This window comes from Trematomus bernacchii, unplaced genomic scaffold (genome assembly GCF_902827165.1).
Source record: "Trematomus bernacchii unplaced genomic scaffold, fTreBer1.1, whole genome shotgun sequence".
Lineage (NCBI taxonomy): Eukaryota > Metazoa > Chordata > Actinopteri > Perciformes > Nototheniidae > Trematomus > Trematomus bernacchii.
In genome coordinates, this window is record NW_022988050.1 from 8,921,199 (window position 1) to 8,945,072 (window position 23,874).

General features: G+C 39.4%; 3 protein-coding genes across 4 annotated transcripts; 1 reads left to right on the forward strand and 2 right to left on the reverse strand.

Moving 5' to 3' along the window:
- The first annotated feature begins 245 nt into the window (after positions 1-245).
- LOC117473971 (cadherin-related family member 1) lies at positions 246-10,603 on the forward strand. 2 transcript variants are annotated; one of them, XM_034119949.1, is made up of 18 exons: positions 246-450; positions 695-697; positions 827-922; positions 1,240-1,385; positions 1,478-1,528; positions 1,679-1,768; positions 1,923-2,009; positions 3,049-3,165; positions 4,168-4,311; positions 4,401-4,479; positions 4,570-4,670; positions 4,762-4,965; positions 5,193-5,345; positions 5,880-6,044; positions 6,551-6,618; positions 7,730-7,958; positions 8,596-8,850; positions 10,085-10,603. In XM_034119949.1, exons 1-18 carry the CDS (start codon positions 390-392, stop codon positions 10,601-10,603), a joined length of 2,568 nt encoding a protein of 855 aa, XP_033975840.1. In that variant the 5' UTR covers positions 246-389. The 2 variants fall into 2 exon arrangements, with proteins under 2 accessions (XP_033975840.1, XP_033975841.1); XM_034119950.1 differs by lacking the exon at positions 695-697 and having other exon boundaries at positions 390-450.
- Positions 10,604-13,704: 3,101 nt separating this feature from the next.
- LOC117473298 (leucine-rich repeat, immunoglobulin-like domain and transmembrane domain-containing protein 2) lies at positions 13,705-15,688 on the reverse strand. The gene is made up of 3 exons (XM_034118814.1): positions 15,654-15,688; positions 14,686-15,467; positions 13,705-14,492 (listed from the first exon to the last, which is right to left on the reverse strand). Exons 2-3 carry the CDS (start codon positions 15,452-15,454, stop codon positions 13,705-13,707), a joined length of 1,557 nt encoding a protein of 518 aa, XP_033974705.1. The 5' UTR covers positions 15,455-15,467; positions 15,654-15,688.
- Positions 15,689-16,938: 1,250 nt separating this feature from the next.
- On the reverse strand, positions 16,939-20,468 carry lrit1b (leucine-rich repeat, immunoglobulin-like and transmembrane domains 1b). The gene is made up of 4 exons (XM_034118815.1): positions 20,156-20,468; positions 19,329-19,789; positions 18,731-19,036; positions 16,939-18,581 (listed from the first exon to the last, which is right to left on the reverse strand). The coding sequence occupies exons 1-4, from the start codon at positions 20,275-20,277 to the stop codon at positions 17,518-17,520; spliced, it is 1,953 nt and encodes a 650-aa protein (XP_033974706.1). The 5' UTR covers positions 20,278-20,468; the 3' UTR covers positions 16,939-17,517.
- Between the last annotated feature and the right edge of the window lie 3,406 nt (positions 20,469-23,874).

The following is a 23,874-nucleotide window of genomic DNA, read 5'->3' on the forward strand; positions in this document are numbered from 1 at the left end:
TAATGTTCCCAATGTGTAAGCTCCAGAATATACTGTACTCAGAACTTCAGTCTTAGTAAGTATGTTATATCATAACGTTGATTTTAGGCAATGAAAGAGGCAGTGCTTCATATACATTTTCCCATCATGCTGAGGTGTGATGATCACACCACATTGTGTGAACTCTCTCCCCTCGACAAGTAGTTTTTCAGGAGAAAACGGAGAGAGAGAGCAGTGTGGTGGAAGAAGAGGGAAGGGATGCGTCACTGGATTAGTGCCTGAGAATCTGCCCCAGCCTCTTCCTCCTGAGCTGCTGAGACGCCTTCAGAAAGGGCACGACAGCTCGCTGCTCGCTTCACCTCCAGCCAAGCCTTCCACATGAGCCAGCCAAGCCTTGCCTCCCCACCAGGATGAAGAAAGAAAAGAAAACGCATGCTTTACTGTTTCTCCTCCTGCTTCACTCCACTTTGGGTAAGGCTCTTTTTTGTGTGTTTTCTTTGTATGTGGTTAGGACTTCTTGCCTTGCTCTTATCTGGTTAATCCTCTAACACTAAGAGGGCACGTCCCTCTTAGTGGGGACTGCTCATGCTGCTTGTACTCATTTGTGATAGTAGGCCTTTGTTGTGATAGTGGTAACATTAAATACAAATATATGCATTAAATCATGCCCCCCTTCCTCCTCCTTCTCCCTGCTTTCGGTTCCTGCCCTTTGTAGCAAGTGAGTGCAACAGTTATGTGTTGATTACATAAGCATTTATATCGGAAATTGAACAAATATATCGCCATGAAGTATTTGGAGTTGCTTCTGCACAATTAACTTGCATGTTAATGTATGTTTTTTTTAAAGGGCAATTGGACTATGCTCCACATTTCTATGATTATGGACCCAGCAGTACACATGGGAACATGGCCTTGTTCAGCATCTCTGAGGATACACCAGTTGGTGAGTCTCATTTTAAATATCACAGTTCTGGTTCATTTTGGTGTGAGGTGATGTTTAACGGTATAATATTTATATGCGTAGGTGAACGCATTCATTATCACATTGGTATTGAGGTGCCAGTGGATTCCTGTTGTGACGTACATCAACACTTTCTGGCAAAAAACAAGTGTGGCATCATCTAACCTTATTATTAGACGTGCCATTAACACTGCATAAGAAACAAGAATGGAAACAAAGGATTTGCATGATTTGAATGAACAAATAAATGTCATGTTTTTGTTTGACATCGCTGTTTCTTTGTCGTTTTCCCCACATAGGGACACAGATATACATTCTGAATGGCACAGATCCAGAGGACGATCCGGTGCAATATGGTCTGACTTTTGAGAAGGGCTCCAAAGAATATTTTAGGGTGGAGTCCAAGTCAGGAAACGTGACTCTAGTTCAGGAGCTCGACAGAGAGGTGGGAATGTTGATAAGTCACTTGTTTTGAAGAAACCTGCTGTAAATATGTCCCCACTGAGGCTCAAAGTGATGTTCATCTTTTCTTTGTAGACACAAGATGAGATCTCAGTGCTCGTGAGCATAACAGACGGGCGTAATAAAGTACGTTTTTTATGTTTTGTGATATATTTCTGTTAAAAGGCTATATGCTCTGACAACATATGTGCTGTGATAGAAGGAACCTGCCATGTTTACAGTCTTTTTAAGGAAATAATCTATTTTTTTTAAATGTATGTTTTACTTTACTTTCAGGTTGTTGAGACAGTTAGAGTGTTTGTAACTGATGCAAATGATGAACCACCTGAATTTCAAAACCTGCCTTTCATCATCAACATCCCAGAGGTACAGCATATATCGAATAAACACACCCGATACAACACAATACACACAATGAATCCTTTCTAAATGTCTTTCTGTGGCACAAACCACCTCTTAATCGTTGAACAAACCATTGAGAATCAAGTTTGTTTTATAAAATCTCTTGTCTCTTCCCTAGGACACTGCAGCTGGGAGCAGCATCTACAGAGTCCAAGCAGTGGATAGAGATATGGGCTCAGGAGGCAGCGTGTCTTATTACCTACAGGTAAACCTACAGCTGTGTTTTTATGCAGATGGTGCACGGTTGTGCCTTGCTAAAATGGAGTGCTAAATAGGAACATTTTGCTACTGACTTAAAACAATCCGTTCTGGTTTGTTTGTCTAAGATGTCATTAAGACAGTAGAAGCTTAGTGTGGAAATTGAAGCACTAAAGTGTTATCATGACATTGAAATATTTCCATGTAGGTCATGCTTTTATTTTGTTTTGCTCAGACTATTCCATCTACAACATCATACTCTGGTATTAAGTGGAAAAATGTCTTTCAAAATGAAGCAGGCAAGCCTTTAGAGCAATACATTAGTGGAAATTGTCGTGTTTTTTCCTCCATGCACATGGCCTCAAGTTCATTTCTGAGTTGATTGTTAGATTTGTCTAATGACAAAAAGTATAGAGATGTGGCTCCAGCCTGCATCTCCGGATTTCTCTACTCCTATACCCCAGGATGCTCTTTGAAGTCTGCCAACAAGTTAATCCCCTCAGCTCTCATATTTGATAGCATGAGCCAGCATTTCTTTCACACTTATTTTGTATTGCTGTTTTTCTACCGTTTGATTCCCTCTCCACGCACAATTATTATCTACACAGTGATACTGATAACTGGCCTGCTGTGGCCCTAACACTTGCGGGTGAGACAGGCGGTCGAGCTGACATCATGAGGGCTGTGCTGCCATGTGGAGGGAGGAAAAGGGCACTCGAATGACGAGGCAGTGTGTGCCGGGAAAGATTAATCTCATACCAGAGCAGTCTGGAAACGGTTTTACTTTAGTGGATTAATTTTCAATTACATTTGAGCAAGGCACTGAAGGCTTAATAGGGGCTTAAGTTTGGTTCGTGCCAACATTGGTAAGCACAGTATTTGTTACTGTTCATGTGTCAAAAGTGTGTAAAAAAAGTCAAGGTTGAAAGGAGGTAGGTCAAGGGTTAAAACTGGTTAGAAGCAAGCAGAAGAATTAGCGAGATTGCTAAATTCAGTTGAAAATCTACTGTTAACACGGCTAACTATGTGGCTTTATACATCATCAGAGTTCAGCTGTTGCCAAGTTTACCATCGACGGGCACAGCGGAGTCCTGAGAGTCAAACCTGGGGAGACTTTGGACTACGAGAGCACGCCCACGCACTTTGTGACCGTGGTTGCAAAGGTGAGAGGTCACGCATGACTCCCTAAAAACATGTTTACACTGTGAGCAGCAGCTTGGATGAGCAAGAACTTTTAGATTCCTCCATGTTGTTAGTTTGCCTTTTTCAAAATCAGCATCAAGCAGGGAAAAGGGATGAAGAGTTTATCAATGACCCCAACACCATTTCTCCGAGAGCTTTCCTTTAAACAAGTTTAATCTGAAAACAAAAATGTTGAAATGGGCTGAGATTAACCTCTGCACTGCTTTGGACATGAAACTATTTGCAGGAAAGTAAAAGCAGCTCGCCAAATGTCATGGAAAGTGCAGTCACCACTAAGCTTTCTCCAACAGTGTCAGCATGTGAAATAAATGGAAGTCTTGTGAAGTGGTAGAGCTCCCTGTGTGAGTAACCTGACATGTAATCCCTCCATTGCTAGAAATCAAACACTGGTTATTGTTCTCGCCTTAAATCCACTGTGTGTCGAATAACATTGGCAACTTTTTAAATAAAGCTTAATAGATTACAAATCAGTTACTAAGAGGTTAAACCTATGATAACATATCTAAATATGTAATGTTGATAAAGCAATCAAATACATCAATATAGTCAGTTTAATATACAACTGTAATTAATAAAACACAATGCCGCATTTTGTCCTAGCAGAAAAATGTGTCTCTGCATCCATTGTTGTTTGTGTAGTGCTGGTGGTGTTAATTGTACTTTGTAATAGCCAAGAAAAACTAACTATTTCAAGCTAGACATCTATTTACTTGTGGAGGCTTGTTTATTTCAGAATTAAAAAAATAGGGAAATACAATCATGTAAAACAAACCCTCTGTATATAATTTATCCCAAAAATACTTCAATATCTCATATTACGCACGGAGATCACATAAAGGTTCAATCTAACATTGTGCATGTTCATTATTCTGTATTATAATTTGCCTTGGATAAAAGAACAATCCAAAATTGACTAGAAACATTATACACTTTGTATTCTTTCTCACTGTTTGTCGCATCAGGATGGAGGGGGAAAGTACAAGGGGAAGCACCAGGTTTTGACCTCCACTGCCACCATGACCATCAATGTGCTCGATGTGCAGGACATGCCTCCGTCCTTCGTAGGAACCCCTTACTTTGGCTACGTCTACGAAGTCTCAATTGCTGTGAGTTTTTCTCATATTCATCACACACCAGTGATGAGGATCAAGGGTCTGATTTAGTAAATAAGACTAATACATATTCTTTCTTTCAGGGTTCTGAGATTTTCACTGTGTACGCTAAAGATGGAGATCAAGGCAACCCGAATCCGATCCATTATTCCATTATGAACGGTAAGAACAATACATTAGAACAACGATCTTCCCTTCTCTTTTCAGTCTTTTTATCAGACGCATTATTAACAAGATGTTATCACCTTTCAGGCAGTGATGGTGTCTTTGACATAAACAGCACCAGTGGATGCATCACCCTGACAACTAATCCAAATCTGCTGTCAAATGAATTATATGAAATAATAGTCAAGGTAATACCGTTTTGTTTTTAAAGTGAAACACCATTTTTTTTTTTAAACTTCTCTTATTAGTACTGAATGCATTTATCTTTTTTAAACCTAGGCGTCTGAGTTAGGACCAGACAATCGGCTGCTGGAATACGACGTTACCTTGGTGACGGTCCGGGTGGTGGATCTCAACAACCATCCTCCGACTTTTTACGGCGAGAACGGACCTCAGATTAAGTTTGAGGTCACCATGTACGAGCATCCTCCTGCAGGGGAGATCCTCCGAGGCTTCAAGATCACCGTCAATGACTCAGATCAGGTACATTTTTACCCAATCTTCCCTTAGGATTTATTTAAATCCTTCCTCTGGGTCTATTGGTCGGGTGTGTTCCTGCTGTACTTCAACTAATTGTATGACTTCTGCTCAAATTGTTCACTTTCTTTTACCACCAATGTTTGCTGAAATCTTCTTAGTTCTGGTGAATCTTCTATTCAACATTTTCTCTTCATGGTTTTTAAATTCTTGCTGTCTAATTTCCTTTGCAGGGAGCTAACGCTAAATTCAAACTGAGGCTGGTGGGTCCGAGTCGAGTGCTGCGAGTCGTTCCCCAGACGGTCCTCAATGAAGCGCAGGTGACCATCATTGTGGAAGACACATCTGGCATCGACTATGAAAAGGGACCAACACTTTCTTTCAAGGTTTGACTTTATATATGACCACATAATGTATTATTGAACACATATTTATTCTGTGGCTGCAGCTCATTTGAATCTGCCCCTCTTTTAAGTCTTTTGCCTGTATTTTCAATTGATTAGTTCCTTTGCTTAAAGCCAAAGATGATGTCTTCAAATTGACAGTTTTCTCTGAACAACATCCACCTAACCCAATGATGTTCATAAAGAAGGATGTACAGTTTGATAGCTTCCAGCTTCCTAAATAAGTTTATGAATTATCAGAGTGGTTAGCTGTTAATCTTAAAACAATAACAAGCCACTAAGACTTGTTATTTCTTATGGTAGCAAAGCATCTGCGATTATTAGTGAAATATTTGTGTGGGAATAATTTTTGGATTCTGAAATTACCCTTAAATGTTGAAAACAAAAAGGAATATCTAAGTTTGTTATATTAGCCTTTCAGCATCACAGAACTGCAAGTTTTATGTGTCAACAACCAAATCGATCAATTAGATTTCAGCACTGATTTATTCCCACTCTGCATATGTTTCTCTGCAGCTGCTGGCGGTGGAGATCGACACGCCTGAGCGGTTCAGTGCAACAGCTGACATAGTGATCAACCTGCTGGACACCAACGACAACGTCCCCAAATTCACGTCCGAGTATTACATCGCCAGAGTCGCTGAGAACTCACCTGGAAGCTCCAGCGTTGTGTCTGTGACAGTGAGTCAATCACAATTACACTCTGATTCAACCTGAACAAAGTGATTACATAATCCATCATGCTCCAATACATGCATATTACTCGATGCAGTTCATTAGATGAAAGCAGGTTGTTGGCAGACGGTTTATTTACGGAAATATTTGCACACGTGTCTCTTCCTTTCCATTATACTGCAACCAGGCGACATGTCAAAGGCTTAATTTTGCCTCAAGGTTAATCATGCTGACCTATACCTCCCTCCCCGCCCACCACAGGAAGCGACTTATAGTGTGCCCCCCCCCCCGCATGAGCTTAAGACCCTAGCTGGTTATCCTCAGCCAGCAGCATTAAAATGAACACTAACTGAACAACCTTCAGTCACCTTGGTTTAGGTTTTTGCTTCCCAATTTAGATAATTTGAATACATTTTCATTAAATTATTATGTAACATACGTGCAGTTTTCATTATATACTAAATGTGCCATAAGTATTTGGTTTTTAATCTCTGTTCTGTCCTGTCCAACAGGCAAATGATCCAGATTCAGGGCCCTGGGGTGAAGTCAAATACACGATTTATGGATCAGGATCAGATTTGTAAGTGAAAACCTGTCACTTCTGCCAGTTTAGGTTTGATCTGATCGGATATTTAACTCTTGCACTTCCGCAAAGCACATTTCAAGGACTTAAAAGTTGTTTTTGAATGTATATACAACTCAATACTGCTGGTGCTTTGTAAGCTAGGCCAGCAGGACACCCAGTCTTGATTCATCTTTGTTGTTTTGAAAGAAGAGGTAAGCAGAGAAACAGTTTGATTGGCCCCTCTCCAGCACTGACAGCTCACTCTAAAATGGCTGCAAGATGCTGGCTAATCTCCTAATTGGATTGGAGGGTTAAAAATAGGCAGCCTGGTCTGTCTCATGAAGAGAGAGCCAATTAACATGCAAGGTGACAGCTGGAGCTACATTAACGGCAGCATGCAGCAAGGAAAGTGAGAATTTATGCTCCTCTGCAGGCGAGTTAAATTAATAGTGTGAAAGTTATCAGTTTCGAGGCAACTTGTGATTTTTCACAGTGGAAAATTAGACAGAAAAAGTGACTGAATGAAATGGCTTGGTGTTGAATAAGATAGCTCTCTGAAAACACAAACCTACGCCAGTACTGTACATGCATATGTTATGTGAATGATTATGTATTGTTATGTTGGCAAAATACTTTGCTTGTAGAAAAACAACTACATATTCAGGACAAAGAAACACAACATTATTGTCGGAGATAGTGTCAATCTTTATTCATATTCATAGCTCAGACTTTTTTGATCATTAGAGAGGGAAGTCACATGTTAAAGGATCATGGCAAACAGACAAAGAAGGTAGACAACATACAAATAAATGTAACTCATTATAATGAATCATTTGAAATGAAGGAATTTAAATATAACATTCATAAGCTATAAACAACACAGCACCTTAGACACATTACAGGATAATAATTCACTGTGTATTCCTATTTCTATGACCAATCAGGATGTTTTGACAACATGTTTCCTGCGATAAAGGATCTGCTTTTTTTATCGTACTTTCAAAGCGAGTCATGTGGAGCTTCACACGATGTCATCTGCTGTGAATTTGAGACGCCTTAGTTAACACCTGGCTCGTGTTTGACTCAGAATGACTCATACACTGTCTGAACGTCTCTGATCCTGCAGGTTCTCCATCCACCCGGCGACAGGCCTCATCTCCACGCAGCCCTGGACCAGCCTGGACGCAGAGGTCAGGTCCAAATACAACTTCTACGTCAAGGCTGAAGATTCGGAGGGGAAGTACAGCTTGGCGGAAACCTTTGTCACGGTGCTCGACATAAACGACCACTCTCCATCGTTTGATGAACAACTCCTGGAAAAGACCATGATAATTGGTACACCAGTCAGAGTGGAGGTACATAATGTCAAAGCATTTCCCCCTTTTACTCAGAATCGATAAGGCACTAGCTGTGTGTGGTCCTGCTGGCATTTAAACAACATTGTATGGAAGTCCAGGAGTGCCAATTTTAAAGCTAAATAATACAAAATAATAATACAAAAATGACATTGAAAGGACTGATTTTAATGAACAATTACCTTTTTATGTCATGGATTAGCAATTGTACTTAACTATGAGACCTTCATGTTATTTATGCCATTTTTTGGTATACTATGATTATAATATGACTTCATATTACTTTTTTTATGGCATTCACAATTATAATTTTTTGTATTGTTGTATGTTATTTTGACAAGTTAATACAAGAAGGTTATCATATATAAGTTAAGTGTATAGCTTATGTGATTGGTTAGTATTTAAAGTGGTAAAGTGTTCTTAAAATGTATGGAAAGGGTCTTAAAAAAGGTCTTAAAATGTATTCATTTTAAATTAAGGATTCCTGCATATGTCCTTATGAAATGCACTGTACATCACCTTCATCACAATACTCTTGTAGGCTTGCTTTGTGATTTGCAAAACACATTTCCATTAAGTACATTGATTTGAAGCTGGCAGCCTAACAATTTTATGTTATTTCTGCTACTTTCTCTAGGCAGTGGATGAAGATGCAGAGTCTCCGAACAACGTCATCGAGTACTCCATCATGACGGCAGATCCCGACAACGCGTTTGACATCAATGCAGACACAGGAGAGATCCAGCTGAAGCCGTACATCAAGTCCATGGAGATTGTGCAGAACATCACCAAGCAGAAGGACTGCAAGTGGTCTCTGGTGGTCCAGGCCAGGGACCGAGGCTCTCCATCCTTCAGCACAACGGCCGTGGTCAACATCGATATCACTGAGGCGGTAAGGCTGGTTCTGACGCGCAGCATGCTAACAGCGCTTTCTATTGCACGCTTTAGGCAGCTTGAGCTGTAGATTCAGCAGTTTAACATATGGTAATAGGCATTGTTGTCATGCTACACAGATGCTATTTCATCATCATTGTTTCAGCCAATCATCCTTCATTGATCTCATATTCTTTAAAGGATAATGCTGCTAATTTCTTGGCTGTCATAATTAGCATCAAGTCCTACGAAGAGACCAAAACCAACAATTAATTGTGTGAAAAATATCAACAGCAGCATTATCCTTTAACTGGTTCAGTCATTTACATTATTCCATATATTACTTTATGTTATAAAGTACCTTGTTATTACCTTGTTTCATTCCTTCACTCTGCATGATGGATGACTCCCTGTCTTTGGTGTTGTTTCTGTTTTCTGTATCGTGCTTTTCAGATCAAAGGCCGAATTATTTCATACTTCATGGGCCTCAGCAAGCGTCCGCTGACTGTTTTTGGAATTTGTCTCAGCATTGTCACTTCCCTCATTTTACTAACAACCTGCATATCCACAATCCTGTACTGTGACTCGGTGAAACGGTCCAGAATCAACCCAGAGAGTAGCTATATCAAAGTGGTGCGCAGAACCAAGTGAGGGATATATGAAAGCTTTAAGATAGCTATATATTTTGTATCGGTTATGTTGTGTAAAGGAGTACTGGAGCGTTTTTGAACGTTTTTTATTAGTTTTATTTTTTGGTAAATATTCCAAATTGATGGAAAATTTGATTTTTACAGAATTGTTTAAAATGTTTTTTCTAGTGCATGACTCAGACTCTAAGGCTTTTCAAGTGACAAAGACGAGCTCTTTTCTTTGGATTTAATCCTGGATTCTTGCATTTTATGTCCATTTGTCTCAAACATGCACTTCATTTCATTCTGACCTCATGAGCTGTTATCATTCTTACTCAGCCCTCATACGTCACATGCCAAAGAGAAACCCTAATGCATCGCACTGCCAGACGCATTCCCAACACCTAGTGTCAGCATAGTTAGCTCTGCACTAGCTGTCCTGTGCTGAGGACAGGAGGAAGACAGGGGTGAGTTTAGGAGCATCACTTTGTTGTTTGGTCTTCCTCTGTCAGTGCTTTGCGCATCCATCTCATGCTTGCATGCTTTGAACAAATGCTCAGTTAACGCTTGGATTCTGTCCTTTGGACTTGATTAAAACAATTTTTTTATTTTGCTCTTTCACAGACTCCTCTCAAGGGGCCTATGGCGGCCTTTTTAATGAAAAGTAGGGACAATCCAATGAGAGCTCTAGGCATGGTAATTGTTGTCATTAGCTTAATGGTAGGGGTGACTGTCTTGATCTCTACAGTGATGTACATGCGCAACTTAAAGTCAAACAGGGTCCTGCCAGCACGGCGCATCATTAAGAGGCGAACCAGGAACCAGAAGCCCTGGATCTTCAAATCACCTGTTGTCAAATTCAATAACCCTGATGAGTTGCTCATAGTCAACCAAGATAGAAAAACCAACAGCCCCCGACTGAGGCCTCCACCCCCCTGCGCTCCTCCGCCCCCATGTAACACACGGTCCAATGAGAGGTCTTGGGCGGTCCCGACAGTATCTGGTGTGCTGGCGTCGAAAGGCTCCATGAAAAAAGCTAAATATTGCCAGCTCAAAGAGGGAAATTTCAGCTCTGCTTTGGTGTCAGAGCTTAAAATGAGGCTTGAGCAGAAAATCGTTGAGAGCAACCAAAGTAATTATTAACTTTGTCAAACAAGCGCCCAGTTTGAGGTGCTGTAACTACTGTCACTCTCTACTGCCCGGAAGTTGTCTCCGGCATGTGATGATCTATTAGGGTGGGCCTACCTGTAGATCATTCATGACGGAATGGTAAGAGAAGTGTAACAAGAAGATGTACAGATATTTACGTCTTGAGATGAGGTATTAAACAAGTGGGCATCATCAGTCTCAAGAGAGCTGTAGTGTGTGTCTGGTAGTGGGACATAACTCACCACACTGCCATCTTGAGGAAGATGTAATCGTCTCAACAGTAAGAAGCACCAGGAAGAGGATTACTTAGACTCAATCTGTATACATTAGTTGCATCTCTCTCTGAAAAGATTAATTGATTGTGTTTTAAACACAGATTTAGGATTTAACTGAAAGAAATCCTTGAAAAAAACGTTTTCTTGCTCACTAGAGCGTGCAGCTGAACGACACGGTCAGAAATGACACTGCTTCTTATTAAGTGCTAAATGACCTGTTTGTTCATTTTTAACTGTTTTACATCAGCTGTCTGAAAGCTGAGAGGTTGCTATTTTGTATGATTACAATGTGCCACTGTAGGTTTTCAAAGTAAACAGCTAACAATGTAATGTTATTCTTTTGAGTGTGTAATTCTAGAAAAATGCTTTTATATCAATGACATTTGAAATGTACATAATGCATATATGACAAGATACAAACATGTCTCTGTTGTATCTTGCAGCAATACATAACATACAAGTAAATCGTAAAAATTAAACCATCCAACTTCACAAGATTTTTAGGAATAGATAACTATGTACATAACATGCTTGGGCATTTCTTTTGTATATATAGATATAGAAATAAAAAGTCTATGTTGAACATTTAGGTATTACTTTCCATGTTTCTCTTCAATGCCTTCAAATGTATAGGCAAATAAAATACATTTAATTGCTGTAACCCATACCTTGTATCTGACTATATCTTTCATTTTAAATATCTTGAAGATAAACAGTATATATCTTCCCTTAAATAACACTTGCCTGGTCCTTTGAAGTAACATTTGTACCGTCTTTGTACTGTCTTGATTTTGAATAAATATTTAAAAAATGATTTGGTCTGTGCTCCATTTTGTCCCGAGGCTATATTAGTTTTTAATATGTTTTGATTCATTTAAAGTAGAAACAAAACATTTAGAAACAACGGATCTCACACATGGGTGATATTTACATGTGAGGGGGCCGTCTGGGGCTCAGCATGTAGTAGTATGTAGTATGTTGAAGAAAGTCATTATTCTTCATGACTATAAAGAATATAGTATACTATATAAAAGAATATGAAGAAAAGTCATCATGTAGTATTTATATAAAGATTATAAAAAAGTAATAGTGTAGTTTGTTGAAAAATTCATAGTATAGTATCCCAAAAAACAACAACATAGTATACAGTAGTATGTCGAGTACTTTGAAAAATAAGTCATAGTTCAAAATGTGGAAGAAATCATAAATAACTACATAGTGGATATCAGTCAGTGTCTACTATTTTCAAATAAAGTATAGTACCTCGAATAAAAGTCTTATCATAGTATATCTAAAATATCAGAAAAAACGAAATAGTATACTATGTCAAAAATATCAGAAAACAGTCAGTGTTTAGTATTTTGAAAGAAAAGTCATAGTATAGTATCTCAAACATTTCAGAAAAAACAACATAGTATGTCGGAAAAAAAAGTCATAGTACGTCGAAAGAAAAGTCATAGTATAGTATGTCGAAAAAAATCAAAGTATGGTATCTTGAAAATATCATGAAAAGATTATAGTATAGTATAATGGAAATATGAAAAAAGTCAAAAATATAATGAAAAAAGTCGTTGTATTGAACAAAAATCATGGTATAGTATGTCAAAAAAATATATAAAAGTAATGGCATTGTTAAGTGTATTCTCAGTGTATAGTATTTTGAAAAGCAATCATAGTATAAAATGTCAAAGATATCTGAAAAGATTACATAGCATATATCAGTGAGTGTACACTATTTTTAAATTAAAAGTCATAGTATAGTACGTCAAAAATATTAGAAAAAATGTCAGTGTATAGTATGTCAAATTGTATTCATTTAATAAAAGAAGAGGTATATAGTATAGAATTTTTTTAATTAGACTGAAAAATGAATAGGAAATGTAAAAAAAAGGCCCTCTATTCAGTATGCCTACAATTGATACAGAGAGACACAGTGGGCTCGGAGCTGTCATTAAATGGAAATATCATGTCCTGCTGACTAGGATTCAGATAGAAAATCGCTTTAATCTGCTTACGTATGTATAAATGCACGGGAAAACACAGCTTATGTAAAGAAATCAGAGTATGTCTCAGCATTTGTCTCTGACTTCCCTTTAATCCAAACAGCATTTCATTCCATTGCAAGACATCAAATCTGGAATCTGCCAAAAGAAACACAATGAAAAAGGATATTTTTTTAACATAAAGTGAATTGAAACCTCCTGAGCCAAAACAAACAATTACATTTTTGTTTGAGGGAGTTAAAATATACACAATATTGATTTTTACATGTTTTACATTTAGCATAATTTTTCATTTAGTATCAAAACTACAGAAATATCAAATGCATTTTATCACAAAGTTCTTTCTGTACATGTATATTAACACAGATATTAACAAACTCTCCTTATAATAAGGAAGAAAGGCATCTCCACTTTGAGCTATTAGCTTGAGGTATACATATATATATTTACAGCATGAGTAAACTTAAAATAGCCCGATTGTACCTGTTATGTGTTAGTGTTACAATTCAGTCGCAGAGTTTTCCGACAAATAAAAACCCTGCAAATAAAAAAACATCTCAAGGAATATGCAATCAAACTTATCATTGATCTTGATTCAAGAATTCTCAAAGTGTGTTTGTGTTTTTTCATCCAGATGTAGCAATAATCTTAGTGTAGTGTAAATCATCTTTGTTAAATGATCCTAGTTTTTAAGATTACGGTATTTTTCCGGAAAACCGAATGCTCAGCCCTGTGACTCAAACAGCAACATGATACATTAGAAGCACACTGACATTATTTCCAAATGCACATCTATGTACAGTTTTAGATTTAGATTCTAGTAGAGCTGAGCTGCACTTCCTCCTTTGCACTTGTCCTCAGACTTCCGCCTCTTTTTCGGCTTTTCTTCCGAGTCCCTACACAGGCCTTCATCGCTGGCTGCCTGCAGGCTGTCAAAGGTCCCCTGCCTCTCGGTCCCCTGGAGGTTTCCCCCATGCAGCCTGCGCTTCTTCCACAGATTCACGCAGCGATCGAAGCAGCTGAACCTGGCCTCCGTGGTGCAGGCGAACATGCCCACTGGTACTGCCAACACCATGGCGCACACAATGACGATAATGTGGATGAGCCTCTCTCTTTGCTCCAGCTCACTGATGTCACTTCCTGTCACAAACACAATGCACTGGCCTTCCTTTGGCTTGTGGTTCTTTATGGTCACGCACACCTCGTACTTGGTGACAGGAAGCAGGTCGTTGAGGCTGTAGGTGTTGATGCCGGGGCCGATGTAGATCATCTCCTTCTTGGGTAAATCATATTTACCAAAGTGGATGGTGAACCAGGTTTCTGCTGGGTTGTCTGTTTCTGCGTGCCACTCGAGGGTGATACCGTAAACTGTCTGCTTGGCGATGCGGATGTCAATGTTGGAATTCTCATCGGACGACACCATGGGAACAGGTGGAGGGAGAAGAGCAGAGGAGTTGAAGGGGCTGATATTAACCGTGATGGCGACAGAGGAGTTGCCAATGAAATTGTTGGCAGTGCAGGTATAGAGTCCTTGGTCTGCCAGGTGAAGAGAGGGGATCACCAGCTCTGAGGTGATGGTCTCCTCGTCTGTGTTGGTCTCTGTGGCTGCAAGGAGAAACCATAGAGTCAGAGGTTTGTTTACATGCAATATAGACATAGTAAGGTAACCCTGAAATGGTATTGTTCCTGAATCTTTTCATCATAGATGCAGCCTGAGTTTGACATACACCACACTAAGTGCTCCGGGAGCAGGTTCACAACAGTTTAATGGATGGTAGTAATAAAAAAAAAATCTTACCCGCAAATCCTCTTATAATCTTCAGACTGTACATCCACTTAATGGTTGGACCTGGCCTGGCCTTTACTAAGCATGTGAGCGTTGCATTTGCTCCGAGAGGTAAAGTGATGTTAGTCTCTGGGGCAGAGGCCACTGGCTTCATGCATGTTTTTAACTGGATCTCATGGAAGAACTTGTCAGCTTTGGAGGCGGGGCCAGAGCACATCAAATAAGAGTTCATGAGAATGATGGGAGGGCTGACCACCCTGATGAATTCAACAAAGCCTTTGAGACGACAATCGCACAACCAGGGGTTGTCATGCAGTGCCAAAACCACATTTGAGACCACGCCTTCTTTCCCCCATGTTTTTTCTGCAGTTTGGTAAAGAGGCCAATTAATGAAGACATCTTTTGATATCACACTAAGCTGATTGAAGGATAAATCTAAGTAGGTCAGTGCAGGTAAATGTCTCAGAGCGTGTTCGGGCAGGACATCCAGTCGATTGTGCTTCAGGTCCAAAATCTTCAGTTTTGGCGTGTCCTGAAACGCTGTCCATGTTACTGAAGTCAGCTTGTTCCCTTGCAGCCGGAGCTCGGTCAGGTTTTCCAACCCATCCAGACTTTTAACGTTCATCAAGGTGATCTCATTAAAATTCAGCCAGAGGAACTCCAAGGCACTAACTTTAGAGAAAGATCCCTGCGGTAACTCGGTCAGGTGGCAGTTTTCAATTCGGATTTTAGTGAAATCATGTGGGATGTTGTCTGGGATTCGTCCCATGGAGGTTTCCATACATAGTAAAGACCTAGAATGGAAATGTGGGATATTTTTAGACAATTAAAGTGTTTATTTTATATATCTACTCATGTACATGCACCATTTGTGCAAATGTAAAGATATTGTTCACAAAGATCTTCTTGGTAGCATTGAAAACAATGGGGTTAACACATAACCTACTTTAAGAGATTGTATAGTTTCAATGTTCACCTACCTTCCCAAGTTGTCATCTGTGCAAGAGCAACCGGTCAAACAAGTTGATGATCCAGAGGTGAAAAGATAAAATACCAAAGTGATACGTAATGCGACACCAAAGTTGTCCATATTCCCGGAGGAGCATGTGAAATAGGCCTGTGAGGGCAGGACTGCTTGGAAGAAAGCCTATTACTTTAATCTTCATTGACGTAACACTTAAGACACCGAGTGACATGTGAGACACACAGGAGACAGGAAAGGTATTTATAGCAATAGTACACCTTGTCTGGAAAACATCGTCAGTTTAGCTCAAAAGAAGGACAACACAATATGTTCAATCAAAATTGAGTTTTGATATTTCAGCAACAAACTGCTTAGCACCAGTGAAATTTAATGTATTTGTCCCCTACCAAAGCACAGGCATTGACAGGAGGGCCATCTGTATTAAGCGGGCCGGAGCCGGTCAGGCTTAGCCGCACAGAGAGGGAGGGCCGCACAGAGACAGAGTGACAGATGTCTGGAGAGGACTGTAATCTGACCTCTCTAATCTGAACACTGGTTCTCTCTCAGGTTGTTGAATCAGCATAAAAAGCAAGTGTGAAAACAGACAACATCTATAGTCCTTGAGTTTCCTACATATCCATGTTCTTTATTGCTGCGCATGCTAGTTTAGCAGACAAAGACATGAATCCGCTATTGGTAATGTCAGCAATCTCCATATTATCATACACATTTTAAGTTAAGTATTGATAATTGTGTTTGTTTACGTGCATGGCAGTACAATTCATCCAGAGACAATTGCCAACTTTCTTGAAAAATGCTATCTACAGTAGCTAGTTCTGATTAAGGGAATTTGATTGAGGATTTGTTGTTAACTTATCTACACATCTTTATATTCTAGGCTTTCAAGTTAAATTCATTACACCTAAATCTTTTTCAGAGAATGCAGGTATGGTTGATGCTTCACATGTTAACAGGCCTAAACAAAGCTCGCTAGCTGCTCTGAGAGCTATGCTAACAGGTCTAATGTTTACCGTCTTAGTTTAGCATGTAAGCATGTGCTACTTAGCCATGAACACAACATTAGGATCTTGATCCACCGCACAGATCTATTAATTTAGGAAAGTTTCACAAAATATTAAATGCTTAGTGACTTTGGCTGTACAATACATTAACATTTAATGTTCCTTTAGTTAGCAACATGCATTATGTAACGTGCCAGCAAGCTAATTTTCGCTTCAGTCAAGATGAATAATGATAAAAATCAATATTTTGCAAAGAAAGAAAAAACTTGGGAGCATACATCAATATGAAAAATGTTTATTTTTATATAGTACATTCATGTATATAGACATTTATTTTTGGTCACAAATATTTACACATTATAAAATGTACAATATTTTAGGTTTTTTGACCCAACATTAAACCTGGCACATTAACGTACTTACATAGAAAATACACTCATAACTGCTGCTTCATCATCTCTCTAAATACTTAGTTTTTAAAACAGATTTTAACACAATGCAGAAGGTACATTTTGGAAAAATTGAAATTATTTGATTTCAGAAAGTTAAGGGCAACATTTCCCTCTGCAAAACAAACTTTAAAAGTGCATGATGAATACAAAAAAAAGTTATTTATTACAAACATACTGTACACAACATGTAAATGAACCGTGTCACTGTGTTTATTTTCCCTTTTTCGTGGTCCACCAAATGAATGGTGGTTTTTATTCCCACAAGGCTTTAAAACAACTCCATACATCCAATCAGTGTCCGCTGTCCTCAGCCTTTCAAGTCTCTGAGCACAGCAGTAATCTATTCCCATCGTAAACCGTTAGAAAACAAAGTGCATCATCTGGAAGTTGAGGCATTCGTTTGGTTTTAGCAGAAGTACTCGTTAGGTGGCCCCTCATTCCTGGCTGTGGCCTCGGAGTCAACACTGGACCTCGCTGAGAGCAACCTGTTGGATTCATCAGGGTTCATCCTGGTCAGATACTCGCCCTCCACCCCTTTACCTTTGGCCCCGGGGCCCAGGGTCTCAAACGTTACGTACGAGTCCTGAATTTCTTTGGACTCTCGCCCCAGCAGCTTTTTGCAGCGCTTTTTTAACGCCCCGCAGCACACGATCAGTGTCAGGGGGACGGCGATCACACATGCCACTGTTATCACCACCACATTAATGAGCTTCTGAGTGCCGCTAGCACTGGCTGCTTCATCTGTTGAGAAGATTACACACTGCTCCTTTTTCGGGATCAGGCCTTTGACGCAAACACAAGCAATGTACTTTGTTTTAGGCACAAGACCGGCAATGGTGATTCGGTTCTTCCCCGCGGCTACGTTCAGCCGACGCATGTCTCTCTCGCCAAATACAGCATAAAGGACGCTGAATTCTGTGATGTTTGTGGCTGTAGGGGCTCGCCAGTTCAAAGAGACAGTATGGTCCGTGTCGCCAATCACTTTCACCGATCGCACTACCCTTTTCTCCGGAACTTTCTGTAAGGATGAGGCATTGGCTGCTAGGTTGCTCAGAGCGTCCACCTCCACCGGTTTCTGAGGGTCTGCTGCCTTGCCTTTACCCTCAGAAGCACCATCAGAGATGCTGTAGCTTTCAATCTTATACTTCCCAGTGACTCCTTTGCCATTTAGAGGTTCGATTATGGGCCGAGCAGCTGCGGTGGTTGATGGAGGAACGTATCTGGCAATAAGTTTCTCCTGGTATGCCGCTCTTCCCATGCCCCCAGGTTTCTTCCCTCTTGTTTTCTTGGAGACAGCAGCAATCGATTCCTCCGACTGAATGGAATCTGTGATCACCAAAGAGATAATGGCGTCTGCAGTGCCCACGAAGTTGGTTGCTTTGCACACATATTTCCCAGAATCTCTGTAGGCGACTGCAGGGACACTCAGAATCGACCATATGATGCCCTCCTTCGAAATCTCTTCCTGAACTGGATAATGCAAAGGGCAGACGATCAGTGATTAGTTCAATAGATTAGCACAAAAAGAACAGCTTTAATCTCATTGACACATTCACTATCAACAGAAATAGATAATGTTCTATTCTAAGCACATCTGGAAGTAGATCAGCAGAACTTACTGGTGCCGTTCATCTTCTTGCCATCAGCGCGGCTCCAGGACAGCTCGGGAATGGGGACTCCAACTGTGCCACAGCGCAGCAGGACGTTGTTGCCCAGTGACGAGCGTACACGAGCCACGGCCGTGTGCACCCGTGGGCCCTGACACCTCTGCAGCTCCGCCTCAGTGAAAAGAACCCCTGACAAACTCTCTGGATCAGCGCACCGCAGCCTGGTGTCGATGAGAGCAACAGATGATGATGGAGATTTCTGAAACTGGACCAGATCGTACAGTCGGCAGTCACACATCCACGGATTGTCATGGAGACCTGCAGGGGAAATCAAGTGACAAACAGCAGACGGTAAAACAAAAATAGTTCTGTCACTATAGTCCAGTACATTTTCCTATGCACAAAAACAAGTAATACCAGGACCAAGTACATGTGGCTGTTTGTTTAAATGAAAATATTCATCGTCATTACGACATGACACACATAATTAGACTAATCCCTAATTTAGCTTTAAATGCTTCTAATGTCAAAGAAGTGGTCGTCATGCAAGGCAGCTTAAAAATAATAAGTTCTTGTGTCCCAATACAGTATGTCACCGCTTGATCCTCACCGAGAATTAGTTTAGAGGAATCTGCTTCCTGGGATGGCTTCACACTCAGCCACAATGTGAGAACTTCAGAGGGAACTGTGTTAAGAGTGTTGCTGGATAAATCCAGATAGGTGAGATTCTTTATGTAAATAGTGGCATCGGCTGGGATGGCGGAGATCTTGTTGTTGTGTAAGTCCAGGAGCCTCAGGGTTGGCATGTCAGTCAGAGACTCCCAGGGGAAAGAGGTCAGAGAATTGCCATCTAGCCGGAGCTCATCCAGGTTGTGCAGACCCCGGAAACTGTCCACATTCAGTGAATTCAGTGAATTAAAAGACATCCACAAAAACTCCAGGTTGTTGAGGTAGTGGAAGTTGTCACTTGAAATCCGTGTGATTGCTGTCTTTTCAATTCGCAGCTTCGATGTGTCACTGGGAAAATTTGGAGGAACCACAGTGATCTCTGGGTCATTGCAAAGTACACTCCTGCAGAAAATAACACAAATATAATCAATGAAATGTTCAGTCAGGAGGAACTAAATAAATGCTTCTTTAAAATTGGAGGGGTTTGCTGGAGTGGATTTAATAATACAAAATATATATTTTCAGCCTTCATTTTGGATTTAAAATAACACAGATATTTGAGAAAAACGTAGTAACCTATTGTTCAGTAACAAGCAAAGGAGATTAAAGGGCCACTCCAAGTTAATCCTCCACTATGCAGAGTGACAGGACAGAAGAAGGCTTCCGTGAAAATCACTTTGGCACGCACTAAAGAATAAAACATGTAGGGCCTGCTGAGAATTAAATCCAACGACAATAATGCTTAATTTAATAAATTGACATATTTACCTTGCTTTTGATCCGTCGCTTAATTTGTGGTAGAAGCAGCTGCATTGTGCAGGACATGAACTGCACAACAAAGGGAGAACAACTAAAGCCAGACAAAAAGCAGCAGTAAAATGTCGACTCATTTTTACTCCTGCAAGCTACAAAAGGCTAAGCAGCTAAACTACAATTAAAAAAGGCGCTACAGCTCGCGGTTAACGGGGCATGGGATGCATCGTGGTGGATTGCAGGCTCACAGCTCCATACTGCTCCGACTGGTCTGAATCCTGAGATAAAAAGGATAGGCAGGGATTAGTGAAGGGACTTGGGTTATTTTCAATCACACGATAAGGCTATTGCTTCCTGGACGCTGATAGGCTGTACCGTTTTTACTTTTATTCTCTGAAAAATACTTTCCAATAGTTGATTGGATGGTTTATTGTAGACACGTAAAACTGTACCGCACATAAATAAAGTGGAAGCTGCAGGTAGATACAACTCTATCTGCATATAGTTTACCTTAATGGATAATTGAAACAATTAATTTTGTCAGATAGAATCATTTAAAAAGACGAATTCCTAGACACAAATGAAATATATATATTTTGTTTTTGAGTAAACACTATTAGAGTGATGGGACTCCTACCTCAAAGTAGTCACCAAAAACAGATCACAACTCTGATATGAAAACCCAGGAATGTTTTACAGTTTCAGGACATGTTCATCTTTTCTTGGTATGTTAGCCTGTACTAAAATAATGGCTGTTTATTTACGTGGTGCATTAATAATGTTTAATACATGCAGACAGGTTGAATCAGCATTCAGAACATGTGCAATACACGACCACTAGATGGCAGTGGAGAGTTTCTGCAGGCACCTATTGTGTTGTGTTACTCACTTTCTTTATATTAATCCCAAACTTTAAACAAGAACAAATATATCACTATGTAACCATATGCAGTTGATCACTGGGTTTAAATAAATATAAAATAAACCATGCTTTTTAGTAGTGTAATAATCATGTGAGAATATTCTTGCATTATTATTTATTTATGATGCTGTATTATGTTATTATCATTTGCATTAATATTCTGTAGAACATGTTAGTATTTTATCTATGACACACTTTATGAGGACAGAAGTGTTGTCACGGTTTCTGAGGTTTTTCCCAGGTGCAGAGGTTTAGACACGGCCGTGCAACAGGATTTGAAATCCTTTAATCCAGTCATCTCTCCGTCTCTTATTAATACATCTTTGTTCTATTTCTTTCAGGAGGGTTGTCCTAGGCCAAAGGAAAAACATAAATCCAAGAATAAATTGTTGTCATAGCCCAAGTCTGTGTACAGCTTGAAAATCCCACTATCTGGAGAAAGTGAAATAGTACAGAAAAGCAATTGGAAAAAATTGGATGTAAAGCTGCTCAACAAGGTTGATACGTGTGTGTATACGTAGTATTACGATTCGTAAAGGGGACCTATTATGTAAAATCCACTTGTTCACGTCTTGTATACATAAACATGTGTCCCCTATGTGTAAAGAGATTCTGAAAGTTTCAGGAAAAAATACCCCCTCTCTTTTTGTCCTGATCCATTTATATAAAAACCTGTCTGAAAATGAGCTGACCAGATTGTGGCCACTTTATGATGTCATAACGATGTTTTGGCTTGTGTAACCATTAGCCAATCACCAACCAAGGTAACACCCTCCACCTTATCACCTGAATCTCCTCCTAGAGCACCATTGTGTTCTTTTTAACCAAATATCTCTCAGAGGGGCGTGGGGAGTGGCTCCTTATTTTCATCTAAAGTAACAGACACAGAATCAGCACTTTTGAAACAGGGCTGAAACAGAGGGGTTTATGGGATGCTGCAATGATCTGTTTGGTATTTCGAGCTAAACACTTCAGAGACATGTTTTGTATATAACTGAGACCTATAATATATTGATGAAAAACAGTATAATAGGGGACCTTTAAGTTAAAGTAGAAACACCAATTAAAAAATATTCCAAAAAGTCCTGCATTCAAAATATTGCTTAAGTAAAAGTACATGAATTATTCAGCAATAATATATATCAGCAAATTGATCAAAGTGTCAAAAGTAAAAGTATTAATTATACATTGTACACACACTTATTTCAGTTATATTATTGTTTGTGTGTAGAGATGACAATACAAGTGAATTTAACTCAAAATTGTTCTTTAGTTTAGTGAATGTGCAGTTACTTTCCATCATGGCATTATGTTCTCATGGTAAATGTAAAATGGGACAAAATATCTAGCATCAAATTACAGTGGAATAATAATGAATACTCATCCCTCTTAGTTGTTGAGGAGAAAAAGTACCCTAATGCCGTATTTCTGTGATACTTGACAGGAATAAACCAAAACATTAGTTCGGTTTTTCATCTTACTCCTGTTCTCTGGAGTCTGTCGGTGTAAAGGTTAACAGTGGACCATTGTTTTGTTGCCAAACCAACAGATTATGACGGTGTGATTAACTATTGGTCAATGCATCAATGTGTAAGCACTTGCAAGCTTGCAAGCACTTTGGAGAAATACAAAATACATATTACAGACAGGGTTTGTAATATTTGATTCAGTTGAGTTACAGTTCATTTCCTCATTTGTTGCTAGCCTCCTGCTAAGATGATATTGATTAACAAAGTAAATGAGATAAGGATTTCTTCCTGGAAGATAAGGCTTTATTGTGCTAAAGAATAGTTTGTTGTCAACTAGGCATCAAACAGTACACGAAAGGAAAGTACAACAAATAAAGTTGTTCAGATTAATCTTCTCTAAATTTAAAAGTACATCTGTGACGTTGGCTTTGAGGATATTTGCAATCGATCAATCCACTCTATTCATGTTGTTGGTGATATCGGTTTAGGCCGGCTATTATTTCCTCACACTCAGCTGCAGAAGATTAACAGATTGTTGTATTTAAACGTTTGCATTGTGAAACTGGGACTGTGCAGCTCTATGAACCTGACTGTGAACATTGTATAGCCTACTGTTGTGATTGGGCATAAGACCAAATATCTGATATACACATCATATGCTCAAAATGTTGTATTTTATCTGTAATATTGAGCAGTGTCAGAGCAGTGATAAGCATCCACTCTGCAGCTCTTTTGTCCGTATGTGAGGAAGTCTGTAACGGTACGGCACACTGAGTTCTAACTCAGGACAATATGGACGGTTTGTGAAAAGGGTATTATAAGTCTACCGGGACACATCATGACTTCATAGTTAATGAGTTTGTGGTAATCTGTTGGCAGATTAGTTATGCAATCAGACTCCCCAACTGTTACATTTTTAAATGTAAGGGCTGCCTCAAGTCAAATGATACTGAGGGTTATTTTGGTGAACAGAAATGAATACGTTTGTGATGAATTCTTAGATGTCTTTATTACTTAATGTGGCTAATAAGTGCGGCTCTAATAAAGTAGAGTTTGTGTTGTGAGTTATTTAATTTCTTGACTGTACATCCATCATTTATGTTTTGTGAAAAGATTAAAACAGGGTTTCCTCATTAAAGGTTTATAAAACATGCAAACTTTGAGCTGAAACCTCAGATTCACATTGTTGAAAAAAACATTGATTCTCTGTAAGGCAACAGAAATGTGTCCATAACATGTCTTAAAAGTAAATGATACAGCATGTGAGGGTTGTATTCTGTCTAAATGACTAGTGTTGATATCTGGTAGTTGGAACTAAGGGGCCTTTTACGTGGATTATTAAT

Coding starts and splice junctions, on each gene's coding strand:
- lrit1b (XM_034118815.1), bottom strand. CDS start 20,277: ATGAGTCGACATTTTACTGCTGCTTTTTGTCTGGCTTTAGTTGTTCTC. Junction 19,790..20,155: donor AGCGACGGATCAAAAGCAAG/GTAAATATGTCA, acceptor TATTTTCTGCAG/GAGTGTACTTTGCAATGACC. Junction 19,037..19,328: donor TTCCTCTAAACTAATTCTCG/GTGAGGATCAAG, acceptor TTTCCCCTGCAG/GTCTCCATGACAATCCGTGG.
- LOC117473971 (XM_034119949.1), top strand. CDS start 390: ATGAAGAAAGAAAAGAAAACGCATGCTTTACTGTTTCTCCTCCTGCTT. Junction 3,166..4,167: donor TTGTGACCGTGGTTGCAAAG/GTGAGAGGTCAC, acceptor TTGTCGCATCAG/GATGGAGGGGGAAAGTACAA. Junction 4,671..4,761: donor TATATGAAATAATAGTCAAG/GTAATACCGTTT, acceptor TTTTAAACCTAG/GCGTCTGAGTTAGGACCAGA.
- LOC117473298 (XM_034118814.1), bottom strand. CDS start 15,454: ATGGAAACCTCCATGGGACGAATCCCAGACAACATCCCACATGATTTC. Junction 14,493..14,685: donor GATTATAAGAGGATTTGCGG/GTAAGATTTTTT, acceptor TTCTCCTTGCAG/CCACAGAGACCAACACAGAC.